Source organism: Heterocephalus glaber, unplaced genomic scaffold (assembly GCF_053883595.1).
Source record: "Heterocephalus glaber isolate CG9 unplaced genomic scaffold, H.glaber_assembly_v1.0 deba00001690, whole genome shotgun sequence".
Taxonomy (NCBI): Eukaryota; Metazoa; Chordata; class Mammalia; order Rodentia; family Bathyergidae; genus Heterocephalus; species Heterocephalus glaber.
Genome location: NW_028258415.1, coordinates 1 through 18,900, shown reverse-complemented (window position 1 = coordinate 18,900; position 18,900 = coordinate 1). Strand labels below are relative to the sequence as shown.

At 36.1% G+C, this 18,900-nt stretch overlaps 2 protein-coding genes across 4 annotated transcripts in view; one reads left to right on the top strand and one right to left on the bottom strand.

The window, feature by feature from the left end:
- Positions 1–13,246, top strand: part of LOC147821786 (ubiquitin carboxyl-terminal hydrolase 53-like) — a 70,479-nt gene extending 57,233 nt beyond the window's left edge. For all 3 annotated transcript variants that reach the window (XM_087199236.1, XM_087199237.1, XM_087199238.1), the window contains 2 exons: positions 6,858–6,954; positions 8,807–13,246. In XM_087199236.1, coding sequence (XP_087055362.1) covers positions 6,858–6,954; positions 8,807–9,803 — 1,094 coding nt within the window. In that variant the 3' untranslated portion in view covers positions 9,804–13,246. The remainder of the gene's footprint in view (positions 1–6,857; positions 6,955–8,806) is intronic.
- Positions 13,247–13,429: 183 nt separating this feature from the next.
- On the bottom strand, positions 13,430–16,745 carry LOC147821785 (uncharacterized; the record flags this gene model as incomplete). Its single annotated transcript, XM_087199240.1, has 2 exons — positions 13,430–14,924; positions 16,318–16,745. Coding segments are annotated over 2 exons (476 nt in total), but the record flags the coding sequence as incomplete, so codon positions are not given.
- Between the last annotated feature and the right edge of the window lie 2,155 nt (positions 16,746–18,900).

Sequence of the window (18,900 nt, the reverse complement as noted above, 5' to 3'; positions counted from 1 at the left end):
AGAGCTTTTATTTCTATGGATAATAACTGTCTTATTTGCCATTATGAGTTATTGAAACTGAAAAATTTTAAATTCTTATGCATGCTTGTAATCTCAGCTAGTCTGGAAGCTGAGGCAGAAGGATGGCAAGTTTGACACCAGACTGGGCAGCATAGGTAGATCTTGTATCAGGATTTAAAAAAAAATTTTTTTTAAGTGAAAATGTCTTCCAGCGTTAGAGCACTTGCCTAGCATGTGCAAGTTTCTGGGGTCTGGATACAATCGCCACTGACTTACCCTCCCCCCCACTATATGTGTGTGTGTTCATGTAGAGAATAGTATGCCTATTATGTGATAGCATAAAGATATTTTAATGAAAAATAACTATTTCCAAAACAACAACAATAAAAAACAATTAGATGAATGGTGTTGATTTACACTTTTAAGTCCTCTAATGCCTGGTTTAGTAGATGGCTGCTTTCTTATACCTAGTGTTGTATTCCAACTGTAGTGATAATGTTTTCTTCATGTATGAAGAAAATCTGTCCTCAATACAGATATGCAGTTGGAAAATGGAAGACTATTTTGTAGGCTTTCCTAAAAACTACCAACGTTCTTGTCTTCAACATAACTCCAAGAAGTGATAGTTTTTAAGGTTAAAGCAGTGTGAAATCTAAAACCACCGTAGGTAGCTTTTCATATTTCATTACATTAAATTGATCTCTCTTACATTTTGGGTGGACATTTTACCCATGCATTATTTTGTAACATCCATGCATAGTTATTTGAAAAGTAACATGTCCAAATGTTAATACATTTCATTATATAATGTCTTTTAAAACATTTGTCAATATCATCACAGATATCAACAGGTCTTTTTAAGTATTGGGAAGTCGCAAAACTCCTGTTGTTGGGTACAAATTTTCCAGAATTCCTTTTTTGTTTAAAGTAAGTTCATTTTCCTTATTAGTACATGTTTGCAGTATGCAGAGTTCACAGAGTCCTTTTGTGGAGTTGGTACATGAACATATCACATCTTAATTCCTGTTTTTATCCTCTGCCCCACCCCGTTCTTACATTGACTTAAAGGTTTGATTGTATCATTGGCAATACATATTTCCAGTTTTTTTTCTTGAAGTGACTGGCTTACTCTTTTTATTCTCAGAGTTTCTGCCAATATCTAAGAATGAATACCCACAATTTGTCTGTCACCCGGTAAACATGGTGTTCCATGACCAAAACCTGCTGTAGTGAGCTCACAATTCAAACAATCCCATAAATACTATATCATACTTGGATATTCAGTGCGAGTATTTTACATACACTTTCCATTTGCTCACACCAATATAATAAAAAATTGCATAAACTAAATTAATGAAGTCGATTATTTTTACTGCATTAAACATTCTTAAGAAACTGGCTTTTTTGGAACCACAGATGTATAACAATGAAGAATACAGTTACTAGTAGTAGAGTTTGGTTTCACTGGTTTGATTTATGCTAGCAAAAAAATCTATCATAATTTTTGATCCATTGGAATAAATATCAACACACTCAAAAAGGCAGATAATATTTAGAATTAGGAAGATAGTTTGACTTCATTGACCCAGAAAGAAGCTTGGAGACTTCTAGGAGTCAATGGCCACAGCTTGAGAACTGCTAAACTAGAATAACATAACACTAAATATAATATTATGAAGAATGACAAAAATAGCTCTACATATTTTTCTAGTTTTAATTTCTAGGATAAGTGGGTGATACAGTGTTTACAAAGTAATTTGTTACTCCACATTTACTTCTGTGACTTTGTTTATACCTTGGTGCCTGTGATTTTTCTGATCAGTGTACTATAACCTCAGCTCCCTTGGATTTTCAGGTTCTTAGATACAAAACATTTCTCTCCCATAAGGGAATATCTAAAACTAGGTGTTCTTAGGAAAAATGTAAAAATCCAAACATCTTAGTTTCCTTTTCTTCATCTTTACCTTAATGAATTTATTTTAAAATATTATAATTAGAGAGTGATAGTGATTTTTATTTGAGCTATCTTAAAGTAAAACTTTGTACAGATATATCAAAATGCAGGTAGTGTTTTACTCTGAACATTAATATTGTTTAAAGCCCTCCAATTAACTCAATCATTTTTTAGAAGGTAATAACAGATACGCTATCTTTTATCAAGGCCCTAATCCTAGCTAGTCATAGTTTGAAAAAGTGGTGAAGTGATTAATTTGAATCTGAAATCTTATAATGTACTAAGCTTGGAAATAACAAGAATCAGATTGTAAATTAGTATAATTTTTTGTAAGACTTTATTAAAATTAAATTCAAAAGCTATTTGGTGCCTATTTATATGTCAGAATGGGGGATGGGTTAAGTACCAGTTACAAGGCGGTAATATCGTTTCCTGATGAGCACCTGTGTGATCCAACATGGCAGATTAGAGGAGGAATCCTGTCAGAGGGGCTCTCAGAGGATACACTGAAGCTATAGGTACTTTGTAGGGGAAGAAGGATGACACCCTGAAACAAATCAGAAAGCTGACAAATATACATGAAACCAAATATCTGGACTGACCATCCCTCCCAGGAGCATCCCAAATAGTCTGAGAGGACAAAGAGCTCTGCAGAGGCCTCGTTCTGGGACAGACTCTTCATATACTGACCCCTTCTTCCCATCACCTCTCCTCCAAACACTGGAGAATGCTGCCGTCCAGAGGCATTCTCACCAGTGATCATCTCAGGCAAGGAAAGACGCCCCCCTCTGAGCAGAGAGAGGATGAACCAGCAAACAAACTCTGAGATCTCAGCTGATGGGCACCACACCTCTGGACTCTGGCGGACCCTGGACTCCGACGGACTCTGAACACCCATCTACTAATAAATACACCCATACATCCACCGACTCACAGACATCTCCAGGGGCACAACAACACCCGCCCACTACAGGGACCCCAGCTTGTAAACAAGCTTGCCCATCCTGTGGACTCCCAGCGAAACCCAAGGCGCTCATCAACTTCCACAGACCCCTGCCCGCAAGCAAACATTGCCAGTGATTCCACCATTACACCCTGAAAGGGTAAGAGTCTCTTAAGCCAAGCGCAGGGACAGTGTCAGATTCTACCTGCTGAGTGGAGGGGAGAACTCTTGAGATTGAGTTAGGTTTTTAGTTCAAGGAAAAAAGAGGGGAAATAGATAAACCATTAGCCAAACTTAGCAAGGGAAATGACTCATATTAATGCAATTGGAAATAAAAAAAGGCAAAATCACAATGGACACCATTGTGAAACTCAGAAGATAGCTACTAGGAGATGTTGTATGCCAACAAGTTGGTAAATTTTGAAGAAATGAGCAGATTCTTAGACTCATACAAATTACCAGAACTAAATCATGAAGATGTAAAAGTTCTGAACAATCAAATAACAAGCATTGAAATTAAAGCAGTAATAAAAAACCTACCAATTAAGAAAAGCCTAGGACCTGATGGATTCCCTGCTGAATTCTTCAATTCTTAAAAAGACATTAAAATACTAGTCTTCCTCAAAGTCGTCAATAAAATTGAAAGGGATGGAGTGCTTCCAAACTCATTTCTGGAAGTCAGTATCACTCTCATCCCAAAAGCAGAGGAAGACCCAACCAAAAATGAAAACTACAGACCAATCTCCTTAATGAACATAATCCTTAATAAAAAAATCCTTAATACCCTAATAATCCAAAAATCCTTAATAAGGTACTGGCAAATAATGCAACAAATCATCAAAAGGATCATACATCCTGACCATGTAGGTTTTGTCTTGGGGTTGCAAGAATATTTTAACATATGAAAATCAATAAATGTAATACACCACATAAACAAAAGTACGGATAAAAAACAACATGGTTATACCAATAGATGCAGAAAAAAGCATTTGACAGAGTTCAACACCTGTTCATGATAACCCAATAGATGTAGAAGGACTTTACCCGAGTCTGATAAAAGCCATTTATGACAAACCTACAAACATAATATTAAAAGGGGAGAAACTGAAAGCTTTCCCTCTGAAATCAGGAATGAGACAAAAATGCTCATTGCCACCACTTTAGTTCAACATAGTCCTCAAAACATTAGCCAGAGTAACCAGGTAATAGAAAAAAATAAAAAGGATATATATGTCAGATTATCATTATTTGCAGATGGTATGATTCTCCACTTACAAGACCAATAAATAAATGTCCTGTCAGTAAGCAAATTCAGCAATGTATCAGGTTACAAAATCATCACACAAAAATCCATAGTGTTCCTGTACACCAATAATGTATTCACTGAAAAAGAAATTAAGAAACACTACCATTCACAATAGCATAAAAAAATTAAATACCTAAGAATTAACCAAGGAAGTGAAGAACTCTACAAAGAAAACTATGGTACTTTGAAAAAGGAGCTCAAAGAGACATCAGGATGTAGAAAACTATCCCCTGTTCCTAACCAGGAGAACTAATATCAAAATAGCTATTCTTCCAAAATTGGTGTGTAGATTTGTTTCAATTCCAATCAAAACACCCATGGTGTTCTTCACAGAACTAGAGAAAACCCTAAAATTCATATGGAACCAGAAGAGACCCTGAATAGCAAAAGCAGTTCTGGGCAACACGAGTAGAGCAGGAGGCCTCAGAATATCTGACTTCAAGTTACACTACAAAGCTACCGTAACAAAAACAGTATTAGCACAAAAACAGACGTGAATCAATGGAATGAACAGAGGATGCAGAAACAATCCCATACATATTTAACTATTACATCTTTGATAAAGGAGTCACAAAAATATGCTGAAGGAAAGATAGCCTCTTTGGCAAATTGTGCTGGGAAAACTGGCTATCTATAGAAGGTTGAAGCTGGACCCATATCCTCACCATATAAATTAAAATAATGGATCAAAGATCTAAATATTAAAGCAAAAACACTGAACCTCCTGGAAGATAAAAATAGATAAAACTCGAAGTCATTGAGGTCGGCAAGGACTTTCTGAATGGAACCCCATTTGCACAAGAAATAACAAAGAATCAACAAATGGGATCACGTCAAATTAAAAAGCTTCTACATAGCAAAGAAAATAACCAACAGAGTGAAGAGACAAGCCACAGAATGGAGGGGGAAAAAAGCATTGCCAGCTATTCCTCAGATAGAGGACTAATAGCTAAAATATACAAAAAACTAAAAAAAAAATTAGACACCTCCTAAAATAAAAGAGCAAATCAAGAAATAGGCAAGTGAAATGAACAGACACTTCTCAGAAGAAGTATTACAAATAGCTGATAAACATATGAAAAAAATGTTCACTATCCCTGATCATTAGAGAAATGCAAATTAGAATAATACTTAGATTTCATTTTACACTAAATGAAAAAAGACAATCTTCAGGAAATCAAATAATAAATGCTGACATGGCTGAGTTGAAAAAAAGTAACTCTTCTACATTGTTAATTGGAATGTAAACTAGTAAAACCGTTACGGAAACCCATATGAAGACTCCTCAAAATACTAAAGCTAGAAATTCCATTTGATCCAGCTATTTCACCTCTAGGTATCTTCCTGAAAGAGCTAAAGATATCATTATAGAGATATATGTATACCAATGTTTATAACAGCACAATTTATAGTAGCTAAATCCTGGAAACAGCCTGCATGTCCATCAACAGACAAATGGATAAAGAAAATGTTTTATCTATATATAATAGAATATTAGTCAGCTATAAAGAAGGAAGAATTCAAGACATTTAATCCAAAGTACAAATAAAGAGCAAAATAAAAACTGATAAGAAACAGGTCGACCTTTTGCAAATGGGAAGGGAACAGTGTCAAGGTAGGGGAGGGAGAAAAAAGAACATAAAAAGATTTAAGATGCATCATATATATGTACCAACCACTCTCAGTGAATGTAACCATTGTATGTTCTAAACATGAACTAATAATAATAATGAAAATGGGGAAAGGGGATCTGGAGATGGAGGCAGGAAGGTGGGTGAGGTTAAAAAGGGGAATAAAAAGAATGAAGATATGTTCAATACATGTACCTACTCCCTAAGATGAATGTAAACATCATGTACTTCAAACATGTACAAATAAAAACAGAACAGCACTGACCTTTGAATTTTGCAGGTCTAGTTCTGCATTTGCTAATTATATAATCTTGAATAACTTGTTTAACCTTTCTAAGCCTCTTAATTCCTCATCTGTAAAATGAAGATGATAATTTCTTTATATGGTTGAAATATTTTATTGACTATTTACAACTCGAGTAAGCAGTAATAAATGGTAGCTAAATAATAGTTGTATTTCTTCCATGCTGTCATGATACATGCTCATTCATTTTAATTTAATTGATGTTCTCCACATTGCTGTAAGGTAAGCAAAATGGACTACCCCATTACATAAATGAGGGAACAGATTGGGAGTAGTTAAGGGCCTTGCTTAAAGTTACCAGCTCATAAGTAGTAAATCCAAACTTCACCCAAGCCATCTATTTTCAAATGCAGGATTTTCCTATCATAACACTCTCACTAAAGTGTCTGTCTGACTGTTTTTAGTTAATCAGATAAATTCCTCCCTAACTATGGGGAAATGTTTACATAGTTTTGTGTGACCCAGTAGGGTTAGTAGCACTGTTCTGACAGCCTCGAGTGAGATAAACTGAGAACCATTAATCTTGCAAAATGAGTTGGGTTCAAAAAAGTGGTATTATTTTCAGTTAAATCTTGAAGAATTCATTTTTTGTTTTTTAATTGGGTGAGAATTACATGTTTATGGAAAACTTTATGTAAGTATAAGTGAAATAAACATATATGATCATTTCAATAATTTTGTTTCCCGCCCCCCCCCCCCTTCCCCATCTCCAACCCCAGGCTTTGGAAAAGAATTTAAGGACTTGGAAGCAGGCTATAAATCTCATGAGCTCCACCCAGAGTCACATCTGCATGTAAAAAATCCTCTGATAAAAAGGTAATCATAGATATTTGAAAAATTTTAAACCATTTTTCCAAAATGCACATATTATAGGAACTCTTTATCTGGAGGACATAAACATATATCACTACTGTAAAAGCAATAGGTCTGCAGTATTTTAATATCTGTTTATTGGGAATCATTCATAGAATGTGAACCTCAGGTGCCTACAGGTACACGACCTGATTGTTCTAATACTCATGGCATTCTTATGAGGTAGATAGGTGCTACAACTAGGGAGAGAATACATTCTAAGAACCCTGGTAAATGCTTGAAACCATGGGCAGTAGTGCCAAGCTCTATGTGTTAACCTATATGAGTTTGCCTTTGACATCTGAACTAAGCACTTATGCCCTGTGATTGTAACTTTTGCAGTTTGAGGAGTGACAGCAAAAACAGCACAAATTTCTTTGTTCTTCTTGACAATTCCATGGATTTGTTCTTATTGTAGATCTTAGCAACCCCAGCCTGGTTTTTGTTTTTGTTTTTCACAATTTCTTGTATCTAGAAGGTTCATCCTTTCACTTGAAGCACTTCACACTTCTCTGTCATATCTGAATTGCTATGCTTATGCTTTAAGGGCACTCTTAAGTAAAATAGGATTTCATAAAGACAAGCACTGTGATATCAAATAGGATAACAGTGGTTCTGATAACCAAGAGACTAATGGATAGATACTGGAAACAACATAGATAAGGTGGACAAAGGGAGACAAAAGGATGATTTATGAACCAGGAAGAACAGCGTAAAACTTCATCATACTTAGAATAGTGGCATGCAATTTAAAACTCATGAATTGTTTATCTTAGGAATTTTCTATGGAATGGCTGGGGTCATGGTGCAAGCCTATAATCACAGCACTCTGGCAGGCTAAGGCAGAGAGATCACAAATTCAGGCCCAGCCTGAGCAATACAGCAACTTAGATCCTGTCTCAGAAACTTAAAAAAGGGAGTGGGTGTGTAACACAGTGTGCAGGCTCTGGATTTATTTCCCAGTACCACAAAAAAAGAAAAAGAATCCCATTTAATATTTTCAGACTGCAGTGGACCATGCAAAACTAATACCATGGGTAATGGGGGACTACTGTATTTTATAAAAGAAAAAAAATTGAGCTTTAGATTAAGTAATGTACTTAAGAGCAATGGGCCCAAGATTTTAGTGCAACCATGTTTATCTACCCAAACCATTCCGCTCTAATTAAAGTTCATGTAATTTATAGGAGAAAAGTAGTTTAATTGTATAAGAAATACAATAATTTGCAACATGGTATCATTTTCCTTCATTTTATAAGTTAATATAATCTTGATAACAAAATTATTTAAAATTAGTATACTAGCTTTATGGAATTATATAGAATAATTTAAATATTTCTGCCTTTAAACTCTGTAAAGTTGATGGGAAAGTGTTTTAGAATATTGAATTATTTTCTTCTAACATTTCTGTTAAGTTCTATGCTATATTTCATCACAAACACAAGTTTTTAAACTTATATTTCTAATGATTAGAAATACAATTTTGGGGACTGAGAGTGTGCCTCAGTGACAGAGCACCTGCTTAGCATGCACAAGGTCCTGGATTCAATCTGAAACACCACACACACAAAGTTGAAAAAACATGATTTTGTTAATAATTGATGTTCATATTAAGTATTCATGTATTCTGGTATACAGGTTTGGGTTTGAAGAGAATTTAAAATGCTAATGATTGCAAAATACTTCCTATTTCTGTTGCTATGGTAGAAAAATAATATAAACTATATATTGGAAAAATCAAACTACAAATGTCTGTTTTTCTCCAGTTTCACATATTTGCATATGGTGTTTTAGCTTTTTTATTTTCATATTTCAGGCCACATACCCATGAAACAACTGGAAAGTTATTTCCTTCTTGCAATCTACAAATACTCAAGGACCACACTGTTAGAGACCACATCCACCAGTCAGATGAACAGAAATTTGAAAAACCAAATGGATACAAATTTTCTGAACGGCTTAATAAAGAAAATTCTGAGAGACCAAGCTTGACTCTTCACAGTGATGACAGTTCTGCACCTGCAAAGAAAGTGAGCACTAATGAAATAATCTCACCGTCTTCATTGTGTTCTTCACACCTGAGAACTGTTGGGCTAAAACCAGAAACTGCTCCCCTCACCCAACAGCAAAATATGATGGAACAGTGTTACTCTGTGAATTCACTGTCCAGGGAACATATAATTCAGTCAACCTGCAGATCTGAGGGTTGTCAGATGCCAAATTTTATGTGCCAGAATCTACCACCCCCTTTGCCACCAAAGAAATATGCTATAACCTGTGTGCCACAGTCAGAGCAGAATGAATCTATGCCTGATGTCAAACTTACAGAAGTGTTTATTAAAACTACATCTTCTGGTCTTCCAAAGCACAGTTTAAGGACAACTTCAGAACCAAGTTTAGAAGCAAGTACACATGTGAATGATGAGAGATGTAAAGAAACAATTCAAGTTAAACAGCCTGTTGGCATCACGCAAAACTACCCAACCAACTCTTCAACTTCAACTAATAACTTTCTGGCAAACTCAGATGCAGTTGTTGATGCACTTTGCCAACTGGAACTAGGGTCCGGTTCTGTGAGCCCAAATGAACCAGTTTCACTAACTACCTATTTTTCAGTTGATAACTGTATGACTGATACATATAGATTGAAATACCATCAGAGGCCTAAGCTCTGTTTTCCAGAGAGCAGTGACTTTTGTAATGATACACTATCTCAAAGTGAAAGACAGGTTGGACCTGTGTTACATAACAGCCTTGGTACAAGCAGCCTTCCTGAACAAGGATATAAACCTAGCATACATTGTAATAGATAGATGGTGAAGTCAGTAAGCTTACCCCCCAGGCCATTAGAGTACAGTGTATCTATTGACCAAACTGATTTTATGTCGTGATACATAAAATTAAAACCCATAACTTTTTAAAAATTATTCACTTTAACTTTTGTGTGGGAGTGTGTGTTTGTGTGTCTGTCTATACACCCATTTTTTTGGATCAATTCAGTGAATGGCTTAAAAATTCCCTTTGAATAGTTTTGGCATGCCTTTAAAAATGGGAAATCAGAGTAATTCATTTGGCATATATAGTATTTGAATAAAAACTGTCCCCCTAGAAAGTGGCTAGTAGACCCATAAGTATTAAAGTAACTAGCACTCCTGTATGTAGATTCTTAAACTGTGCTATTTGAAAAATGCCAGGTGATTAGTTTGTCTAGTCAAAGCAGCATTTGCTTTTTGAAGAGCACTTTCTAATGGGTGACAAAAAGGGTTCACCCATTTGTTTCTGACTTCTGCGATAGTCTACCACATGTGATCCCTTCAAGTGTCTTTAAAAAAGTGACCCATGAATTTGATGACATTTGGGGGAAAATGCCTTAATAACAAATTTTAAATTAAAATGTCAGGGTCAGGTAGAACTAACTTTGTTCTTAGAACTTTTATCTTCAGAATATCTAGTTAACATAAATTAGGCCTTTGACTATTTTATATATTCATAAATACTACTTCAGCCATGTAAGCTTAACTTTAGTATATTTATTTACCTTGTTACATGTTTTTCTAATTTTATATGAAATGTGAAGGGTTTTTATTTTGGTTTACTTTGGGCTGCAGTGTTAGGAATTAACCTTGGGCCCTTTTACTGGCACAGTCACTGTTAACTACCAAAATTTCCTCTGCTCTACTCTCACTTGCTCCTTAGGTTGTCAATTTACTTAATCTTCTAGGTTTCCAGGATAAATTTCTGCCTTAGATAGAGGTTTGAATTTTAATGAAATGTTTAATTTGGGCATCTTTCCCACTTTTTCTCAAATAGTAATTTTACCCCAACTACCTTCATGGGAAAAGCTATATTTTAAAACTAAAGGAATTTTCATTATTATGGTGAACTTATGAATGCAAATAAGTTACTTTACTTGCCTTATTTTATTAGTTCTCATTTTGTGCTAAGCTGGTAAACCAATTGTAATTTAGAAATTTTATGTCTATTCCAGAGAATTGAGAATTTTAGAATTAAAATTTTCTTTATATTCCTTTATGGACTTCATAAATATAACTTTGTGAATCATTAAACTAGTAAATTTAGTATTTTGACCAGTTCCATAAATTGCATTAAAACATTCTAAAATTTAAGTGGTTAAAATGAATACTTTTAAGTAAATAGAAAATAACTCGTTATAAAAGTTTAACCTTACCCATTTATCAAATCTTGGCCAAATTTTATTCTCCCTGCAAAAAGCTCTTGGCTAGCCTTCTCTGAGTTGGTGATTATTACTATTCTTTAAAGGTAGAAATACTTGAATATCAAACAATTTTATCTTTTAAGAAAGCTTATTAACTTTTTAGAGTGGAGGTCTTGTAAATAATGTAGTTTGTAAAATTGTATTTGAAATATCAATGTTTTTAATTGCTTCTTTTATAACATTGTAAAATACTAGGAAAAAAAAACTAGCTTTAAGTATTTTTAAGCTTCCCAAAACTTCTCTATGTGGGTTATTTTAATTTCTATTTTGTCAAAGTGTTCAATTGGAACTATTATTTGAAACATATAATTGCTGTACTCAATAGCAGTGTCATTTTATCTTTTCAAATTTCTTAATGTACTGTCTAGTTAAAAGCCTCCTGAACCATGTACTTTAGTACCAAACTAGAAATGACCATTTTTCTGTTGACTCAACACTCCTACTACAGATTCAATATATATTTACTAATCATTCATATGTAAAATTTTTACTTCTTGGGAGCCTATTTATTTTTATAGATGTTTTCATCTTATAAGCTTCTAGTAATTTTTTAAATAATGCAACCAGCAATTGTTATGTTTTAAAAAATTACCTTCAAAATGTTATACTTTCATGTGAAATATTTCTTTTGGTTCTGAATTTTAATATGGTTGGACATTTCTTTGCATTCATGAATTATGTTTCCCTCTCCCATATGGGTGTATTTAACGGGAAATGTGAGTCAATTTAAAGTTCAAGGGTATTTAGAACTTCAGTGATGGTAAAATTTTATCACAGGGTACTCCTAAGTTAAAACTCCAGTAAAGTGTAAAGAACAGCTCCTACAGAAATTGGCAAACTTTCAATAGAGAACAAGATAGTAAATGATGTAAGCTTTGTGGACCATGTCTTTGCAACACAACCAGCTCTGCCCTTTTATTTAAAAGCAGCCACCAACAGTAGGTAAATGAATAAGCATGGCTAATTTCTAATAAAATTTTATTGCCATTGGAATCTGAATTGCATATGATTTTCATTTGTCATGAAAGCCTTTTGATATTTTCCAGTGAATTTAAAATGTGAAACTTCCTCTTAGGTCAGTGGTCTTCCTATTCAAACAGGCAGCAAGCCAGATTTGGCCCGTGGCCCTGGTTTGTTTGACCTTGTCCTAGGCTACATTAAGTACACTTACACTGTAAATATTATGCTGGTCTCTCTCCAAGTGTATTCCTGTGCTGTTTGGAGACTAGGTATTTGGAGCTCTTTACATCCTAAAACCTTGAAGTTAACAGACCCCTCAAAACTGTTCCTCACAACTTTTAACAAGACAATTCATTTCAAGTGGAACTATTAAAAAGTCATTTTACTTGTTTGAAATCAGGTATGTGGAATTGATAAAGGATTTTAACATTAAAATCATACTGGTTACTCTTGATGTGTTTTTGTTGTAGAAGTTTGTAAGTTTTCTTGGTGTCCCATTTACACATTTCTTAAATTTAATTTCTTAAATTTCTTAAACTGTAAGCAGTTCACTAAAAATGGCACTGTTCAATGGGTACATAGCTTAACATGTGGGTTTCAACCCTCATTCTCCCACCATTTTCGTACACTACTTACAGTCATATATAGAATTAGTATGAAGGATTGCCTCATGTGATTATTGAGGCCTATGAATTCCCACTATAAGATACCCAGTGAAGTTGGCAGTGTAGTTCCAGTCCACACATAGGGCCTGAGAACCAAGAGCCTGGTCCACCTCTTAAGGCCTGAGAACCAAGACACATAGATGTCCCAGCTCAGCCAAAGAAAATGTGCCCTTCCTCTGCCTTTGTATTTCTCCAGGTACACAAAGGACAGGATGATTCTCACCTACATTCAAATTCTAATCTCCAGAAATACCCTCATGAACATACCCAGGGATGTTTTTACCAGCTATCTTGGATCTCTCAGCCCAGTCAAACTGACACAAAAAATTATCACATTAAGGTCCGGAGTTCGATCCCTGGTACCAAAAAAAAAAAAAAATTATCACACTAAGATCTCTCTATCCTTGCTGTACTAGAAATTTTAAGAATATCTGCTACTTGTGGAGTAGACTGGTTTTAGGCTCAGAAAGGTAGTATGGATAATGATTGGATGTCTTTGTGACCTAAAGGTAAGACATGTAAAAACTATTAAGCATATTAACCTCATCACCAAATAATTTTATACAATAAAACCAAATCCAGCTATGTAAGTAAACATTTATTAGACAACAATTATTAAGCAGCACAAAGAACAGGTCATATAATCACTTAATAAACTCTGAAATCCCAGATATCACACCTTCCAAGAAAGGTTCTCTTTAGGCAGATGAAACAATACCCTGAAGGTATAATTAATTTTATGGTCATTAGGCCAATTAAGATCCTCCAAAATCAATTGCAGACTTGATTTTAGTACTAAGAGCCATTCTGCATCATGAGGGTATAAAGTTTACCAGATCCCATGTCTTATAGGGAAAAGAATAACCCCTAAATATTTCAGACAGTTCATATATATCAAATAGTACTGATTTCAGTGAGGAGTCAATTTCTAATATTCATTATATACAGCATTTGGAGCTAAAAGGACTAACTTCTCAAGCGATTATATAGTAGCTACTTTGTGGCTTTTCCATTAAAATGCCAGCTGATCATCCTTGGAATGTAAATTTTTTCAATACTTTTAAAAAATTAGTACATATTTTCAACACAGTGATTACATTCATTGTAGGGATGGAATGTAAATTCTTATTAAATAACATAAGAGGTTGTTTTTGGTACTGGGGATCGAACTCAGGACTTTAAGCTTGCGAAGCAGGTGTGGTGCCACTGAGCTAAATCCCTGACCCATAACATGAGAGTTTTTAAAAGAACAAATGAGAAAACAGACTCCGTGAAGAATTTTTGTTCCCTGCTGTGTCTAAAATAATGCTTGGACAACAGGATCTGTTGAATGAATAAGTATCACAACTGATGTTGATCAAATATTTAACAAAGTCACAAGCATTATAAAAATATGTTCTGGCTACAAGCATACTTAATACAATAGTAATAAAAATAGGCTTGAAAACAATCTTATTTTAGGGAGCTCAAGAGTTTAAAAGGAATTAAAGGGTAGCATACATATCTGGTATGTTTTCTCTAGGTCTGTGTATCAAGCTGTGAACCATGACATATCTTTTCCTGAAAGTCTAAAAAGGAAACTTTTAGAGCCAAAACAGTGTACCTATTATATTTTCTGTATAGCTTTTGTTATAGTCTTTATGGAATCTAAAAACACTTCATGCCTTCTCTCAAAATCCCTTCTGAAGTTGCTTTTCAATGTATAATTACCTCACCTCATTATATACCGTATTATTTTGTATCAAATTAAAAACTGACCCTTAAAATATTAAAAACATTAGTATATTTCTTAATATACTAAACATTTAAGTACAAATACTTTGTAAAAACATTAGATGTCTGAAAAGTTTTTATATATGAACCAATGGAGTTTTAAGAACTTAGCTATGTATAGGCATGATCATTACTCATTTTATTGTTTTCCAATGAGTTAATGTGTTAAATGTGAGGAAACTCCTTTAGAATCTTGAAATTCTGCTGTGACACAATCATATCTTCTTTATTTAAAAAATCCGTAGTTGTCATCAGAATTCACTCCAGAAGCTAACTTCCTGAGATATCAGCAAACCAGTCTGTAAGAAACAAGTGCTCGTCAGCAAAATTTCCTTTCATCTCCCTATTTTAACACTTTATGCCAACCTCTGAAACTCTTGATTTTCCTATTCCTAAATGACTTATATAATAAGAGCAAAAAAAGGCCTTGACCATTTTTTCAAGTCTTTCATTTTCTAACTTGAAGGACATTAAAAATCACTGTACTCAGGTGTCTGTCCAACAAAACTGGGTTGGGGGAAGTTGAAACTTCCTTTTACAAAGTCCTTGGAAGAAGATAATAGAAATATGCATACCTTTCACCATTCTCCCATTCAACCCTTTGTCTTCTGATTTGCCACACCATACAAGAAATCAGAAATAATTAAGTGTAAGATACTCAAAGCTTTGACAAAATGTAAGATAGTGCAAACTAAAAGTAAAACCCCAGAAGAACAATGTTTGAGAGGAATTAAATTCTAGTGAGTAGATATTAACTCCAAGTCCAAGAGAGCTGTTTAATATCGAAACAGGCTGCACTGCTTTTTTTCCAAAGGTCTTTCCATCTTCTGGCTTTCCTGGTCTCTCTTGAACTTGCCCCTTATTATTATCTCAATGCTGTGTCTCTCTTCCTATTTTGCTTCTTCCTCCCCTGTTCTCTAGGTTCTTTATCCCTTTTCAGAGTGAGTGGCAGTAAAAATGGAGGCATAGATTTTACAAAGGCACGCTATAAAATTTCGTAACTCATCAGGTGGGAGTTCTGGGGTGTGTGTGTGTGTGTGTGTGTGTGTGTGTGTGTGTGTGTGTGTGTGTGTGTGTGTGTGTGTAAAGGGGTAAGTGGAAGAGTCCCGGGTTTCCAGGAGAGTAAACAACGTTGAGGTTTACTGAAATGGAAACACTGAAAGGCCAGCATATTTGCCTACGAGATTTAAGTTCAGATTTGGATTTAAGTTTGATACCCTGCTCATGGCTAGCTATAGAGTAACAATGTCGTTAGTTGAACACTTACAACTGCTACACACCGCATCTAGATAAAGCATTATCTCATTTAATTTCAACTACACCCTTACTGTCGGGTCACTGTGGATCCCAACAGTAGATGAGAAAATAAAGCTGCCACGAGTTAAGTCTTTAGCTCCTTTCTAGAGATGCAGGAACTCAAACCCACCTAGTTTCATTGCAAAACAAGGGAGGAAAATGATAAAGCTAATATTTCCACACCCCTCTGGAGGCTGCCGTGGAGATGCCAAACAAGGACAACTTGGCTGCACGTAGTTCTCCCCACTCCCCCACTCACCTGACTCTGCCCGATCTGCAGCTGCGTGATCAGCTAAACGTACACTCTCTGGGGCTGTGGCTCTCTTCGCCTCCCAAAGAACCCCACTCAAGGGTTTCCGAGCCTCTCATCCCTCAACCCTGCATTCAGTTACTTACCAGGGGATAAGATACACGAAGAAAAACAACACCAGGTCGAAAAGGATGAAGAGCCAGAGGTCCAGCCAGTAGGAGTGTTTGGGAAGTCCGTTGGTCCCAGGCTGCGACTGCACATGGTTCTGCTCCGGCCTCTGAGCCAGGGCCTCGCCACGGCGCTCCCGGGGACCCTGGGCACCCTCCGCCTCCATCTCGCTTTCCCCGCCGTGCTCTGTCCCTAGGACCTGCGAGCGCCTCAATCCCGCGACCCGGAGACGGCAGCACTGGAAGCTGGTGACTAAGTACTACGAAAGCAACGCTGGTCCTCAGCCGAAGAAATGCACTCTGGAGCAGGGCGCCCCACCCAGTGCGCAGGCGCCACCCACAGCCCAGGACCTCCGCCCAGAATGGGAAATTTGGGCCCGCCCACTTCCGCCCTGGGGCGGAAGAGCCTGTTCAGCGAGTTTGAGGAAGGGGTGGTCTCTCGCCTGGACCTCGTCAGTGGATTGTACTCCCTAAGAGGACGAAGTTGTTACAGGGAAGAAAAGCTACGGGAGCAGAGACTCAGACAAGGCGCAGCTCATCGCAACACAGGCTTCCCAGGCCTCTACCATCAAGTGGTAGTGAGGAAAATGGGAAATGAGTATAACATTTTTATTTCGATTTTTTAAAAATTCCTAATCAGAATACCTTTTTTAGTTTAGCTCTGCCTTTATCATCTACTAGCTTTACTGCCTGGTCCCTGAAAATATTTGAGTTTGCGGTCCCTAATTTCAGCCATAAACTAACAGGATGTTTGGGGACAACTTGCTTGGGGAATAGGGGATGGGGTGGAGAAAGGAATGGCATGTAATCCCAGCATCCCAGGAGGCAGAGGCAGGAGGATGGTAAGTTTAGAGGCCAGCCCGGGCAACTTACCAAGATCCTACCTCAAAATGAAAAATAAAAAATTAAATGGGTTGGGGGTGTAGCTCAGTGGCAGAGCAGTCATGGCTTTGATCCCCAGTACCACAAAAACAAACAAGTAAAACATTAGGGTCGTCCTAGGCATTAAGCTAATTTTATGAGATAACCTTTTCAATTGTAGAGAAATTTGTAATTTTCATCCGAAAGCAAATGTTTGTCTTAAATCATCTTTTTCTCCTCTTTATCTCTTCAAACTGCGTACCTATCCTAATCATAACTCCTTTGATTGGTACAGTTATTTCTTCATCTTTTTATCCATTTTGAGTTCAATCTATAATTACTTTGCATCCCTTGATAGTTTTCATTGAAACTTGTACAGATATTCCCTGCTTTTTTTGTTTGTTTGGGTTTTTTTTTTTTTGGTAACGGGGATCGAACTCCGGTCCTTGCACGGCAGGCAGCAGAACCACTGAGCTAAATCCCCAGCCCTAGATATTCCCTGTTTAATGACCCACCTGGTTAATGACTGGATTTATGACCTGCCAGTCAGACCCATATTTTTTTTTGTATAATTCAGTACATCTTGTTTATAGAGCCTCAATGTCTAATTTTTTTACAATACACTTTGTTTATACAGTACTGTGATTTTTGCTTATTATACAGTAGTACAGTTTTATATTGTTATATATTACAGGACTGCATACAAGTTAAGCAAATAAAAGCAAAATCATCAAGTTAGTTTCCTTTGAGCATATCTTTGTTTTGAATGTGTATTATAATGTGCATGCCTTATTTAATGATACAGTCACAGGAGCAGGAGCAGAATTCATTAAATGAGGAATGTCTGTACTATCATAAATTGCCGTGCTTCTCTCTTATCTTCATCTTGGCGTTTAGGAACTCCCATTCCTATAATCACTATTAATCCAGCTCTACCCACTTAGTCAACCTGCTGTCCAGAAAACACAGTTTACTCAGCCTAGATTGCCTTCTTCCTGCTTCCACTATCCTTTTCTTGGCCTCTGTGCTTAGTGCATGTTATTCTGATTATTGTATTGTTTTTTTCTGCCCACCTAAATCTTACCCATCCTTTGGCACCCAGCTCAAGGGCCATCTTCATAGTTCCCTTTGCTACAATTCACATTTTTCTAAAATACCAGTTGCAAAAGCTTCACATTTAACCTGTCTCCAGGCACTTCATATGTCATGCCTCCTTCTTTGGGAAAGGGCTGATTTCTCAACTTTAAGGAAGAGAAATATTTGTTTCCACAGTTTTTTGCTTTCCTTTAGCACCTGCTATCCTGTGTACATTTCATAACAGCTACCTATATATTAAACTGGTTACCTTTCAAATTTTCTGTACCTTCAATTCAAGACCGGAATTTTCATGACACATTATCTAGTACATTCTTGTCGATTACATGTCAATTGTCTTCCCTATTACAATATTAAGTATTCTTTTAAGGAACTGTGTTTTTGTTTGTTTGTTTGTTTGTTTTGAGACAGGGTCTCACTATATAGTTCAAATTGGCCTTGAACTCACTATGTAGCCTAGGCTGGCCTCAAACTCAAAGTAATCCTCCTGCTTCAGCCTCCCAAGTTCTGATTATAGGTGTGTGCCACCACACCAGTGTGGAAACTGTTTTTCTACCATCTTTGCAGCCTCTACAGTCCCTCAAATAGTGCCTTTGAAAATGAAAG